The following is a 15741-nucleotide window of genomic DNA, read 5'->3' as shown; positions in this document are numbered from 1 at the left end:
TAAACATAAAAGATTCATTATATGAAAAGATTCATAACTTATAATGTACCTTTTATTGTATTTTATTGTATTATTGTTATTCAACATTTCATCTCGCACAAGATTCCGGTTTGCAGGAACTCCGACTGTACATATTTTCGAAGATCGAGATAATTATTAATATATTTAAATAATATCGAAAAGCAGGGCGAATATTGAGATTTATGTTGAAAATAGAAAGAAATAGTATCTTTACAGATACTTAAAAATAATGTGTCTTATAAATACTAATAATCGGGTTATTTTTCTTTATTATTTTTACATGTGAAGTGGTTAATACATAGCAGTTAATAAAGCGATTTTTAAAATGCGCGCGACACATCTTTTATATCCTTTATACTTTTTCAGTAAGAAAATCCTTCGACATAAGTCTCATAGATATTTTTGCAATAATAGTAATGGACTTGTACGTATATATGGAACACAGCGTGTTCATCCGGAGGATTTGTAAATTACAGACTACAAATAATGTAGACTAGTAGAGCCACACGTGGATTATTGTGCGCTAATTTAAAATCAATACATTGTACATAAATGCGTCTTTACGCTATCGATTGTCACTTTCATGATGCCTTCGTGAGAATTTAATCGTGGTCATTTAATTAATACGATTTCTACGGTCATGTAATTACCAATACGAAATTGTATATATTGTAAAAAGTATTATATTTAATATAGCGACGGCCTTAGTTGTAAGAGTCATCGAAATTGCAATTAGTTTATATATAATTTAATTAATGCATACATTCTCCATACGATCGAGATACATTTCGCGAATATGTACGTGTTATTGTGAATCGAAATTATTTGAGCTCCCTATTACATTAATTTATTCGCAAAATTATAAAATAAAGATAATATATTATCTAAATAGAAAAGTAATAATATATAGTTTACTACATATTAGTCTTATAAAATTTTACATTTCATATACATTTTCATACATAATTTTTATACGTACAAGTACAACTAGATGAATTATCTCTTCATCATTTCATATTGAATATTTGGTAATTAAAGATCTATCTTTAATGTTATTATCCTGGGATTTGGCAAAACTGTTTTTATATGTGTAACATATAAATGTGAGAAATGTGCATATAATTTTATAAAAAAATTAAGCTTATTATGGGAACCTTAAAATTTGCAGATCTCAAAAAGTTATTGCATTGTTTTATCATATAATATTTCTTGTATTACAAAATGGTATTTATTTTTATGGTATTTAAAAGGAATAAATCAAAAGAATAAAATAGAAGTAGGATGTTTAAAACGTGAACTGCTTTATTTATAAAAACTTAATATCGTAAGTTTATTTATAATCAGCTCATATACATTAGTGGCAATTTGCTACAAAATCGTGAGAACATGGACCTTACGCAACTTAAAATCTTGTGTCTTAAAAACATTTCAATATTGCCTGGTTCGTGAACGTGAAACAATTTGACGCAAACATTATTAACTTTTATGCGGCTGTATTTTGCGCTTTTTATACTTATATAATAGTCGTCATTCATAATTGTTTTATTCATGTTCGCGAACCCGTTTCTGAGCGATAATGTAACTTGCTTACTCTTAAGGGTACTAATAAAAATAACGATTGATTGAAAATCATTGTTTTATTAACAATATCATCGTGAGCGTTATAAATATGCGTGTTCCTCGTTTGTTTCTATTTTTGATTGGTTCTGAGATCGTGTATCGATCTTATTATATAATTCTTAAAAGAATTTGTCGCTACAGTATATATTCCGCGAGAGATTTTTTCTCGATCAACGTTACCTGACGGACTCGCATCGACTTGCATAGTTTGCGATTAGTATATGCATATGTGTACGCGATTCTCTTAGATACATTTTGTATTATTTATAATTCGAGGATGTGATAAAAGTAGTACTACTAATCTTGTATTTGATTTCATGCCACTTTTCACGTTACTCTTGCATTCGCTCTTACTCTCATCCGTGTATATCGATACAAAATAAACGCAATAAAATCTTCAGTTGTGCGAGCTCGGCTTGAATGTCGTATATTGTGGCGGCTTCTCGCTTCTCTTGCAATGCGGTTTCAACGTCGCTAAGCGATCGGGTTTGAGAAACAGCTGCTCCCCCTGCACAATTTCCACCTTAGCATCTTAACGCATGGTATCTCGCAAATTTCCATCCGCATTAACCCGCTACGGCTCGCAATTCTAATCTTCAATATTGATCACTGATTGCAAATATATATTTTTCGAGAAATTACTTGATTGAAGATTATTCATCTCTGAACTATCTCAGGTCCATATTATGCCCTTAAAAGCTTATTTTTTTAGGATACGAATTTAGCACAATGTGAAAATAAACTCTATATTTCTAGAGTTTTTTCAGCGAAATAATATTGAAATCAAGATTGACTATTATTATATATATATATTAATATATAATTAATATATAATATATTAATATATAATATTAATATAATATATTACTAAAATAATTAATATAAAATATTAATATATAATATTAATTTATCACTTAGTGCGCATAAAAGCATGTAGATGAAATATCGAATTGGCCGGAGAGTCCGTGCAGATTTCTTTAGCAAAATTCAAATGTAAAATTTCTATTAATTCTTAATACAAAATTTTGCGTTTAAATTTTGCTAAAACAATCCGCATGCACTTCTCGGTCAGTCCAATAAATTAATGCATCAAATTATTATAACATGACTTAATTTTTTGTAATAAACGTAGAAATAAATTTTCAGCAAATAACATTGCTCTGAGTGTGAACATGAACATTGTTACAAATATTTGCAACAATATACAGAGTATAGAAGGCTAATGCGGACTTTCGATACGGATGCATACGCGCACCGTGCACGAACAGGGCGCGAATTACTATCATAATGTTCTACGGGTTATTACTTGGCAGTCAGGAATAGAGACTAGCATGGGTGCAATCTGTGCAATTCTACGCGCGCTCGAAACGTGGCACGCGAGGACGTAAAGTTGCAGGATCGTTCTACACCCCCGACAACGCAGGTGTGAAACAGCCCAGGCTACAGTTAGGGTAGTAGATCCAGCATGACAGGCACAAGACCGAAACTACGGAAGTGAAGTACATAAATACGTATATGCACAGTACATAACACAGTTAAGACAGAAACATATGTTTCGGAGTAAATATATATTTATTTATACTTGTCTTACATCTAGGAATACGTGGTGAGGGGATCAATCAGGATAATTATCTTTATTAGTAGCAATCATATAAACGAATTCAATGTGATTCCGTACGCAATATATTTCAACATGTTGATAACATCAATGTCAATATCAATGTTAACAATATTGCATATAATAACAATTAATAGTCTTCAATAAATGTGGAAGGAAGAACAAAAAATCCTGAAGAAAAAGTTCCGTCGATCGCAGTTCCTTCGCGATCGGGATCGGGGGGGGGGATGACAAATGGCAGTATCATACGTATGATCAGTTTTTAATTGGTGACAGCTTTATACACGAAAGAGAATTCGGAAACTCCTCGAAACTATTTCGTATGCCACACAGCGGAGTGTCCCGTTATTAATCCGATTACAAAGTCGACGGTGCTCGCCTGCGCGGACAGACTTAATTAATTAACAGCCAGAAGATACAATGCGGTTAATCTCACTGGGACGATCGAGGTAAGCAGTACGATCCCTCATATGTGTGTTAGGCGAGAAGTAATCAATGGGAAGTTCCTCTGTACACAATCTCTTCTGGGGGTGCGGGGTGCACGCAGAATGCGGAACTCCGACACGATCGGTGCACTCTGAAACGATCTGTACAGCTTGGTTCCCGTTCTGTTTTTTCCTTTTCTTTCGAGAGAGAAAGAGAAAGAGTTTCTCTCTCTTGAACCGATAAATTGTTCGATAAATTATTCGTATACGACTACTATACAACTGCGAATCAAATCACTTCGTCTCTCAGCTACCGATTGTTTAAACTACTTTTTTTTCGCAACAGCGATGTAGAGGCGCACGCGAATTGGCGGTCGCGGACATCGGTGGGTGGGTACATTGCTGTTGAAACTTTCATTGATTGGACGACGATTCATACGTTAGATCGTGATCTAAGCGGATATATGTATACGTATGTATATGTACATATGCTCACTCGATGTGTCCAATAGATAATAATATATCGCCGTTAAATCGCAATGGCATGAGCGTAACTTCGACTAAAGTGTAGTGTATCTCTATCGTACAAACATTCTTTAATGTGGTCTTCCTCAAGACGGTTCCGTCGCAGTGTTTGTCGGCATTTCGAGTATACGACGTATCAATCATCAGACGGATAAAAGGAACAAATGCGTCTGCAATACGGAGAATATTTTTTGTTTTTTTTTACGTGTCCACGATTTTAATCCACGATTTTAGTCCACGTTTTTAATCGTGTCCACGATTTTGAGGGGATCCTGGAATCGTCTGTATTATCAATGGAATAAGTGATTCTTTTCCAAAGAAATATTTTTATTGTTTGCACAGAATGAAAAATCCATTTCCACGATTAAAGTACACACGATAACGAACCCCGGACAACAAGACTTTATGTTCGAAACGGGAAAAAGTTCGAAAATTACAATTTTCTTGTTGGCTTGTTGCCTAATCTCATACAATTAATAATGTGCGCTTAACATAAAAATTTGGCGCTTTGTACGTACGAAACGGCTGTCGTCCAGAGTGAGGACACGATAAATGAATACGATGATGCTTTTTGAAGTGAATTTAAAAGCGTAGTAAAAAAGATTAATTGTTATGAAACTTTCATGCCAAATTTCGTATGTGAAATCGTGACCAAGAGTAAAAAAATAAAAACAGAGCACAAGATTAGTTCCTTGATATCGTGCAAAAGGATTTTTCATTCTGCGCAACCAATGAAAAGATCTAAAAAATCATTCATTCCGTTAATAATACAGATAACTCCAGGATCCTCTTAAACGAGGCAATATGAGATAATCGGCAGTAACGACAGTCACGGCAGTTAATTACAGCTTTTCCCTCAGTCTTCGTGTGAGATTTTCTCGAAACGACCGGATAGTCTGGTCGCCGTTAAGTGCTCCTGCTTGAAGCGTAAATTCGGCAGTCTCGATTTGAAGGTAATTCAGTCTTTACGTTTCTGAATCCCGCGGGATGCGCGCGCGTCCACGAGAAACACACTTCTTCCTGGACTTGCGAGCGAACAAAACGCTCGCCTCGTGAGAAATGGGTCGAATCGGGGAAATCGACGGGGATCTTATCCGAGATTAAGCGTCCCGACGTCTCGCGGAAGTGATTCCGCAGGAATCGGCTTAATTCGGTGATTCTTTACAAGGATGGGATGCGGCTGGCTTGTGTCTTGTGCATCTCCAATTGTTGTCCCCGGCAGACGACCCCGGGGGGCAGGGCAGTATCGTCGGCGGCAGTATGGTTCATTTATGTACATTGATCTGAATTAAATTACAAACAAGGACGCAGCGGTAATTGCCGGGGAGACACCCGGGGGCTAGATATAACTAAATGCATGCGTAATGCACCCTGTGCCGTGCGCATAAATCACTCAAAGCGACTATCGCGATCGGAGAACGTGATACGTTCGATACTTGCGCGGGCAGCGGCGCGGCGTGTCGCCGCATAAGTATCGTAAATGTTAACGTTGGATCGTCGAAAAACTTCCCTTCGAGTCGCTAATGGATAGCGGCGTTGCCTCATATAATTGCGCATAACGCTGTATAACGGCTGTGTAAAATTATGATGAATTTTTTACGCGCAGAAAACCGCAAACAAGAAAGAAAATAAAGTACACATAAATTATTTTCATCATCGGTGAAAAGTGTTAACAAATTTTTGGACGACCCAACGGAGTAGCGTGTTCGGTAACATTAAAGCGTAATGTGTGTCTAGATTTATACAATTCCACGTTGGTCTCGTGTCGCGCGGGAACAGTACAATATTTTATTTATATATAAAACCTTCGAGATCTTTCCGGGAGAAAAGGTGGAAAGTTTGCGCTCCTCGTTCCTTGCCCTTTTTAATCCGATTTAGCGTGTCCCGCTCCTCGTCCTGCAGAAGGAATTTTTCCTGCGCCAAGATTGCTCGCTCATTGATTCAATTAATGATCACATACGGACGTGTGTGTGTGTGCGCGCGTGCGTGCGTTGGGGCGCGTCAACGTTCAAACGAGTAGCGATTTATTTTTTGCATTTGCCTACTTGCGCATACGTTTTATTTGACGAGCCCCCAAAAAGCAGACAATTGGAAAAATAAATACGGTAATCACGCAAACAATCCGGTGAATTAATGAACGAAAAAGAGTCATAGTGCCGGCCCGTTGATGCACGTTAAATCGCTACGCTTAATCCGGACGGTTCGCTTCGCATTCAGGTCAAGTTGCATGCACTTGCAGTTTTGTTTTCGCGAATGCATCGATTAAATTTATACGGGCGTGCCTCAGTCAGATGGCTACTCTCGGATGGATGCAAAATGAGCAGGCAAAAAAAAAAGAATCTTGTCAAAAGCGGTATAGCTACTGCTAATGGCGTGTACGGTCGATGATACCGTCAAGAACCGATGACAACAAATTTTGTAATAAAATTTATGTGGTATTTACATACAAAGAGAATGAGTAGAGTTTTGCATGGAAAACAAATGCGCAAAGAATATTTCGTATATTCTTATTGAAGCAATGAAGTAATGAAGTAAAGTGAACTGAAGAAGATGTATATTGAAGATTTGGAAATTTGTTTTACATTACATTTAAATTAAAATAAAAATGTAATTTTTTAAATTACATTTTTCGATCGTTTGAAACTATTTAGCAAATCAGATTATGTCTTTATAAAATTAGTTCAACAGTTGCGTATTCGGAATATAAGATATTCAGAAGAAAAGCAATTTCTCAGTGACAAAAGGATTTATCTTTCATGAACGATTAAATTTGCACACTCAATAAATTCGCATACAAATTTTACTTCTGCTGTGATTCAACTTTTTGATATTGCATGGTAAAATATGATTGTATGAAGCAATAAAACAAGCAAACTGTTATAGGTTTATTAAAAAATGTTCCCAATCGAAATTTTATGGGTCTTATAAAATGTGCATTATTTGTTATACATATATATACTAACTCAAAACTTTATATCGTTTAAAATAAACTTCGAAAGAAATTTAAAAAATAACGACCCTTTTAATATTGTGAAAAATAAATTGTCTTTTATTGCCGACATGCTGTTACGTGAATTTATATAAACAATTTATGTACGTTCTATCCATAAAATTCTTCAATTTTCATTAAACAATTATAGTATCTGATCAAGTCATCGTAACCTGTTATAAAAATGTATATAATATTTATTATTATTACATTTTTTTATTTTAATAGTGTACAGTTAAACGGAATGATTACGCGTATACTATAGGAGTGACTCAATTCGTTGAAACTTCTCGAGCATTTACAAATCAATAATCGGATGATATATCATGATATATAAAAAGAAGTTGTTCTCTTTCTATGTTCGCTTTCCGCTCGTGATCTCCTGATACTCAATTCACCGGATAACGGAACGATTCGAATTGGCGTTAACTATTCATATTGAGTGACTGTTGGTAAGATTGATAGCGTCATATCGACGTTATCGATGTTAAAGATAAATATTCAAAACGAACAGAGAATAACATCAATTTGAACCGTGATTTCCTGTTACGTGGGCAATCGAATAACAGCAACAGATGACTGAAGAAATTAAAGACTAGAATAAGATCTTTATCTGACATCTCATTCGAGTACTGATCCGTAAATGTTCGGAAATGTTCGACAGCTCAGTCGAGCTGATCTGCATAATACAATTGCTTGCACGCGCGTTTTCTTTTTATTTACTATAATCATACTTACAATAAAACACACAAATATTAAAATAAAAATATTAGATACGCAAATTAATTTGGTGCTCTTTTTTAAAGAAATTTAGTCTTGATTTATTTTCTTTTTTTCGAGAGAGGATTCATCAACTGCCTGAGAGGTGGATAAAAGTAGTAAAAAATAATAGAGATTCTATAAAAAATAAGAGTCTCGATATATGATATATGATTAAGTTTTGATTGGTTCTTTAGATCTGGACAATTTTCGCTCATATTTGAATCACACAAACCTTACCATTAATATAAACATTAATTTAGCAATACAAATCAAAAATAAACGGTGCAGCACATCTATCCATTATCTTTTTTACTTTTTTATATTTTGTAATATATTTTACAGCGTTGTAAATTGAGCGTGGTAGACTGAGCGTGCGTGAGGAAAAAAACAAGAGAGAAATGGAAATATATAGCCTTTCCTTTCATAGAATTTTTTGCCCAGATCGCTTAATTTATGTCAAGACTCTTATTATAGGGTCTTTAAAAAATAATAGCGAATATGTCGAAAGTTGACATATTTATTATTCTCTTGTAAATAAAGACTCAATTTTTTCAAAAGAACATCGAATTAATTTTTTAATAAATGTAATAATAGATATTTTATGCGCTTTTATGATATTTTATTATTAGTTTGATCGAATACTATATTTTTAAAATAGTAAGTAGATGATTTAGTAGGTAGAGAAAGTATTTATCATAAAATATTAATATAAACTGATATAACATAACAATGAGAATGAAAAATCACAATTTTTATTTTATAAAATTATACATCATATAGTTATTAATTTATAGTTAATAATTATTATTTTTTAACTTTTGTGTTTTCAATATGTTTATAAGACACAAAATTGTAACATAATATATTAATACATAAGAATGAAACGTTTTATGAGAAATCTACTATTTCTGTATAGACACAGTTCCAATTCTTTAACTTTTCTTCATCGAATATCATTTCATCGAAAGTGCAATCCCGTCATTATCACATTTTAATCGAAATCACGTTCTCACTTGCGACGTCGAAAATCTTTTACTCATTTATTGGATGCTATTATTGATGCAAAACTAAGGTCGTAAGGTTACAAATGAATAGATGACCGCAAAAGATAAGTTGTTTTATCGGCGCGGAATCAAACTTTGCCCGAAAGATGGCAAAAAGTTTTTGATAGCAAGGACCAATACTTTGATTAAAATATTATATGTCATCTCAATGTTATTAATAAATAAAAATAATTTTTATCATACGAACTTGTGCAAATACCTATATATTGAAATAGCCATAATTAGATAAGTCACGGAAAATGAAATTGCTTCGATCGAAAAACATTTTCCAATAAACCCATAACTCTTAACATAAAAAAAAGTGCGAAACTCTACCATCGCGGTAACTGATAGCTGACTTGAAATGTGTTTCAGGAAATCGTGTCACAAACTTGCTTTACTTGCGATTCCGAGGCAGTAATGTTAAAAATAATCAAGGTAAAGAGAGTAGAAAGGAGAGAAAAAGGCAAAGAGAGAATAGGAAGCGAGAGAGTGAGAGAATGACGAAAGAAGAAGTGATGAGAGACCGGACTTTAAATATACACTATGCAAAAGTAATTCGTTTTTGTTTGAATATGACTGACCTGCAATGTGTATTGTCCGTGAGGCTGCCCATGATGATGATGCCTCTGATAATGATGTTGCTGTTGGTGTTGCGGCTCGTGCTGATAACACTCCTGCTGGTATTGCTGCGACGGGACGGGCTTCAGAACGTGATTGGCTCGCTTCTCGGGGACGAACTGCTGACTCGTACGTTCCATCGTATCCACTGCCAAGCGTGGATCCTCTATCATAGCGTTGGAAGCCTTTGTACTGCGGAAATGGCGGGTATCATTCCGATTTCGTTTCATTAGATGCTTTGTGTACACATTCCACGCGGTACGCGAGGCAGTTCTTCCCGATTGATCCCTTTAAAGGGATACTCTTCTATGGACTTGTTTAGTTTGGAGGGAACTTTAGGTTGCAAGCACATGTGCGTGTAATGTTAACTTGTTCGGTAATTCACTAATTTTACTTTTTTCAAAGTTTCTTTACAGAGAAGGGATTTCTACCTCAAGAAAAGATGCTTTCACACGCGCGTGTGCATTTATTTAAATTTTATTCTTCTCGAATTAAGATCAGGACTCACTTAAAGTATGTTACTTTTACTGTATGTTTTCTATACTTAAATAATATTTAATTATTCGGCACTACTTTCTCGTTTGCATATTTATTGGGTTGGCCAAAAAGTAATTGCGTTTTTTTCCAATAGATGGACATACATGTCTTGAACATTAAAAAGTGTATATTTGAATAAAATCTTCACAGCACAAATATAATTCACAATAATACACGATTTCGTTAACAATTGTTTGTTTGCCGTCGATTTCAAATTGGAAAATCAAAAAGAACATTTTCGTCATATTTTGTTTTATTACTTCCGAAAAGGGAAAAACGCTGTGCAAGCTCATAAAAGTTATGTCATGTATATGGCGAAGATGCTTTAAAACTGCGGCAGTGTCAAAATTGGTTTACCAAATTTCGATCTGCAGATTTTAATGTGAAAGATGCACCACGCTCAGGAAGGCCAATCGAAATTGATGATGGCAAAATAAAGGCACTGATCGATTCGAATCGGCGTTTAACGACACGAGAGATTGCTGAGAATCTTAACATATCGAAATCGAGTGTTGAAAACCATTTAAAACGACTTGGATACATTAGTAAGCTCGATATTTGGGTAGCACATGAGCTGAAAGAAATTCATCTCACTAAGCGTATTGACATCTGCGATTCTCTTTTGAAACGTGAGGAAAATGATCGATTTTTGAAACGTATGATAACAGGCGACGAAAAATGGATCGTCTACAACAACGTCAAACGAAAAGGATCGTGGAGCAAGCGTGATGAGCCTACTCAAAGCATTTGAAAAGCAGATATTCACCAAAGAAAGATTATGCTGTCATTCTGGTGGGACTTTAAAGGTATTGTGTATTTTGAGCTGCTTGCAAGGAATCAAACCATTCATTCAGACGTATACTGTCGTCAACTGGATAAATTAAATGATGCCATCAAACAGAAACGTCGAGAATTGGTGAATCGCAAAGGTGTTGTGTTTCACCATGATAACGCTAGACCACGTACAAGTTTGGTCACTCGTGAAAAATTGTTGCAGCTTGGATGGAATGTGTTACCACATCCACCATATTCGCCAGACCTGGCACCATCAGATTACCATTTGTTTCGTTCTTTGCAAAACGCCTTGAATGGTAAGACCTTGACTGCTGATGAGGATATCAAATCGTTCTTGGAATTGTTTTTTGCTGAAAAAGATAAGAACTTTTTTAAGCGCGGAATCATGAAGTTGCCTGAAAAATGACAAAAGATAATCAAACAAAATGGACAATATATTGTTTAATAAAGTTTTTGTTTCCCATGAAAAATTCGCCTTTTATTTATATAAAAAAAACGCAATTACTTTTTGGCCAACCCAATATAAGTTAGGCATCTTTGATTTTTAGTTCAAGGTAAAAATATAAAAAATAATGTAAGTCTCTCGGAAAATATGTTCTTCCATTTGGAATGCATGTCCTTTCACAGAAAAATCTCATGTTCTGTGTATGTAAATCCGTATGCGCTCCTATACAGTTCTGATCAAATGTACACAATATTGTAGCATCGTGCGTGATCCACGGCGGCGTCTGCTCGCCTATAAATCACTGCGTTGTGCAATATCACATGCTTACCAATGCACTTGCTGCAATGCCGGCACTGTGTTTCTGGCTACGCAGCATCTATCCGAACGTAGGAAACAAACGAATCCCATTATCAGTACCGAGAGCACCGTGAATCCAGCTACCGCACCGATAACGAGCGGAATCTGCGGCAGAGCGAAATATATTTTGTACGCACCACATGTATATCTGCGCAGTATGTAGTGCGTGGAGGCATGAGCACTTTCCAGCGTTTGTTCGCACATGACGTGTTAACAATCTCAAAATTGAAAAAATCAAACTGTTACCGTAGGGCTTAAACATTATCAATATTAAGATCAGATTTAATTGTTTTTTTCGCTTATATTAATACATTCACCGTCATGACTAGCACTGAGCTTTCTGTTTATGCCATGATTATGATGTGATATTATAACACATTATATGCAATTACTTATTAAGCGTTATTATTAGTAATTAAAACTTATTAGTTAAAAATATACAAGTACTATTTTCAAGATAATTATTTAATAATAATAGAAAAACATGACGAACAAAGTGCACTTGTGAACAATTTAATATTCTTGTTAATTAAAATGGAAATAATTATATAGACATATTATGGATTTTGATTCTAATTTAGTTGGCGCGAAAAATCAGTTATATTACTCTTGAATATGTTCATTAATTTTAATATGCAGTAAATGTTTCATTATTATAGAAGAATCCAATCTGTTTAAATCCAATTAAGGAAAAAATGAAATAATTAAACAATATTTTTGTTTTCTGGCATAAAACATTTTATAATGAAATAGATTTGATGCTATATTCGTTCAAGAGTTCATTTTTCAACCGACGAGGAAGGATGTCTTTTACACAGATCGCAATTAACAAAGCATTATTTACCTGGCCGGGTTCGTTGACTTTCAACATGAGCGCTCGTCTATCACTGCCACGTTCATTCTCCACGATAACGTGATACAGCCTTTGATCCTCTTTCACCGTACTCGTCAACTCTAAAATCGCTACGTAGCAATCCTCCGAAGCCAGCGGCTCCAAATCGAGCGCACGATAGCGTGATTCCAGAACTTCACCTGCCGATACAATAGAAGGACTCCATGCATCTTTCTCGATAATTTCTACTTTTATTCCTTATTCCCGGTTCTACGGACAACTGAAATAAAATTTCGCAACATAATAAATACGTGCTCCATATGCATTCCATTGAACAGAAAAATAATGGAAAATTAATGCTTTGTAAAAAACTACAATGTAGCAAAAGCTAAATTAATGAACTGTCGTTAAAAGCGTTAAAATATAATTAATCTTAAATAATATATGTAAAAAACAATACAGTATACATATATAAATGTGTCAAATTATAAGGAAAAATAAGAATAATTCTGAACGCACATTTCTCCAACTAATAGGAAGGGGAGGGAGAGGCGGCGCAAACAATCTGTCAACACAGATTAATTAATCGTCTAGTATCTCAAGTATGGAAAATCTTGGACGGAAAAATCCACAACGTGAATATTCAGTAGGGAGCATCGATTTGGGCCTCACGGAAATTGAACGGATGTTTCGAAGACCGAAGCGATCTCGTGGCTCGCGTACGGGCGAATGATCAATTAACCAAGGGGGTAATTGCTAGCGCGGCGGCGACGGGATCGTCGATAAGGTACTCGTCGACGAGTGCCAATTATGCCGAGAAGCACAGAAAAAAAATGGACGAAGGAGCAATCCCGGGCTAAAACTTGAGTGCGCTTTTTCGTTGGCTCGATGGAGGTGGAAGAAACTTTTTAATGGAACGGGAGTCGTGGTTTCGCCGATGAGGAAGAAAAAGGAAAGAGGGAACGGCGTTAATGATTACACGGCCATTTGTAGTTATTCGAAACAGAGGTCGAAGTTTATACGCTGACGGTTCGTTGGACGAGCTGGCGGACATTCTTCGTTTCGCGGGGGTGCGTAACGAGGTGGTAAATGCGTAACGAGGGAAGAATCGCGGCGAGAAAAGTTCGTGGCTGACAGACGAAAGTCAAAGCGGACTACAGTAAAGCATCGTCTCCCGTCGTCGCCGCGGTTGTAATATTTTCACGCGAATAGCGTACTTCAAAGATGATATCTCATTTTGTATCTTTTGTCATTCGTGTTTTATCTTTGTTGATGTACTTGACGTATAAAAGTGAAGGACGCCGGTGCGACATGCGGATAACACAGGCAATCTGGCGTATCATAACATCGACGATGTGACGTTGAAGAAAAAATATGGATAGTAAATCTGATAAATTCAGTAAATCCTATAAATTCAGGTCCAATTGTTCAAATTAAAGAAAAAAAAAAGAAACAAAAAGATATACTCCTATCGTACATATTCCTGTACCCTGTAGCTTATATAAAGGAGAACAAGAAGTTTGAGATTGTTATTTGCTTTTTCGATTTGATCCGAAGCTTAGAACAAAGTAATAACGTTGCGCGCGCGCAAGGAGACGGAAGGAGACAAAAGCAAAGGCCAAAAGCAAAGGTAAAATCGAATACTGGTCGCGATAGTTCGTGGCAAGCAGTGTCTAACCAGCGTGCAGTCTGGTGCTGCCCCATTCCCAGGCAACGAGTCGCGGCTTCGGGTCGGAACACAGCCTGATCTCTAATCTGGCCGGGCTACCCTCCGTCGTCACCACGACAAACTTCTCCGTGATGGCCGGCTTCACAACCTGCGACACACGTTCAACGTCCCTTGAATAGCAAGTTTGCTGCCGCTTCCTGCTTTCTTGATTATCGAGTGACCCAACACCGCGCGCGACTTCCTTTCCCAGAGATTGTCTCGCATATTTTCCAAGTGTCACTTTGGGACCAAATCTCGCAACATTGTGATTCCATCAAGTAATTGGTAAAAGTAATTCGTATGTTGATAAAGAAAATTCTGTATGTGTGTGTGTGTGTGTGTGTCATACAATATGTCATGAAATTGTAATACGCTTTATACAGGGTGTCCCGGGTTTTAACCGACAAACTGCGAGAGCATATTCTACTAGTGAAAATAAGAAAACATTCTTATATCGAATTTGCTTAGAAATGCTTTATTACAAAGTTATAAACCAATATTGAAAAGAAATATGAGATAAGTAACAACGGAACATAGTGTAGAATTTGGAAGGTCGAAGATGTTTATGTTACGTGTATTCACATGTATTCATGTTCACTATGTTGAAACGATTCAGTATGATTGTTACTTTCACAACAGTAGCTGTTAGATTTCAATCGTCGTGTGAACTAGCAATTACTATCAGAATGCCAAAAGTGTTTTCGAATGAGGAATACACTGATATCCATTTCGTGTACGGATTCTGTGACGGAAATGCACGAGCTGCCGTACGAGAGTATCAACGTAGATTTCCTAACAGGAGAGTACAGATAGTTCTGTGTTTAGTAATACCCATTTGCAATTACGTAATTTGGGTTCATTTCGACCTATGAATGAATATGATGATGTTCGTTCAGCTCTAAGACACCGACGACGCTCGGAAAGAATCTTAAATCTTCGCCAAAACAGCTGGATACAGTTAGACGGTTGTCCATCGCACTATGCTAGACAAGTTAGAAACTGGTTAGATGAACATTACGCTCATAGGTGGATTGGTCGAGGAGGACCGGTTTTCTGGCCTCCAAGATCGCCCGATTTAACGCCTCTTGATTTTTATGTATGGGGAACTTTAAAAAATGAAGTTTACAGTACAGAAGTAATCTCGCTTGAAGATTTAAAGCAACGAATTACTAATTCAGTTACTGAGATGCAACCAAATTTTCAGGAATGTCGTACTGTAACAAATTCTGTACTACGTCGATGTCTAGCTTGTATCGATGTGCAAGAACAACATTTTGAAATGCGTCACTAAATCATTGCGTAGATAATTTTTATTTTTGTGAAAAAATCCGTTGTTACTTATCTCATATTTCTTTTCAATATTGGTTTATAACTTTGTAATAAAGCATTTCTAAGCAAACTCGATATAAGAATTTTTTCTTATTTCCACTAGTAGAATATGCT

At 35.8% G+C, this 15741-nt stretch overlaps 1 protein-coding gene across 4 annotated transcripts in view; it reads right to left on the bottom strand.

Annotated features, from left to right (window-relative positions):
• Positions 1 to 1298: 1298 nt before the first annotated feature.
• The window catches only part of LOC105284017 (kin of IRRE-like protein 2), a 238108-nt gene continuing 223665 nt past the window's right edge, over positions 1299 to 15741 (bottom strand). The window contains exons 9-14 of one of the 4 annotated variants that reach the window (XM_011347192.3): positions 14269 to 14407; positions 12603 to 12790; positions 11730 to 11863; positions 9588 to 9816; positions 6015 to 6123; positions 1299 to 2149 (exon numbers count right to left, since the gene is read on the bottom strand). In XM_011347192.3, the coding sequence (XP_011345494.1) occupies positions 1998 to 2149; positions 6015 to 6123; positions 9588 to 9816; positions 11730 to 11863; positions 12603 to 12790; positions 14269 to 14407 (951 nt within the window). In that variant the 3' untranslated portion in view covers positions 1299 to 1997. Of the gene's footprint in view, positions 2150 to 3301; positions 6124 to 9587; positions 9817 to 11729; positions 11864 to 12602; positions 12791 to 14268; positions 14408 to 15741 lie in introns of those variants that run through there. The other 3 variants (XM_011347193.3, XM_011347195.3, XM_011347194.3) reach the window with 3 other exon arrangements.

The sequence above is a fragment of the Ooceraea biroi genome, chromosome 2, assembly GCF_003672135.1.
Source record: "Ooceraea biroi isolate clonal line C1 chromosome 2, Obir_v5.4, whole genome shotgun sequence".
In the NCBI taxonomy this organism is placed as follows: Eukaryota; Metazoa; Arthropoda; class Insecta; order Hymenoptera; family Formicidae; genus Ooceraea; species Ooceraea biroi.
This window is presented reverse-complemented; position numbering and strand designations above follow the sequence as displayed.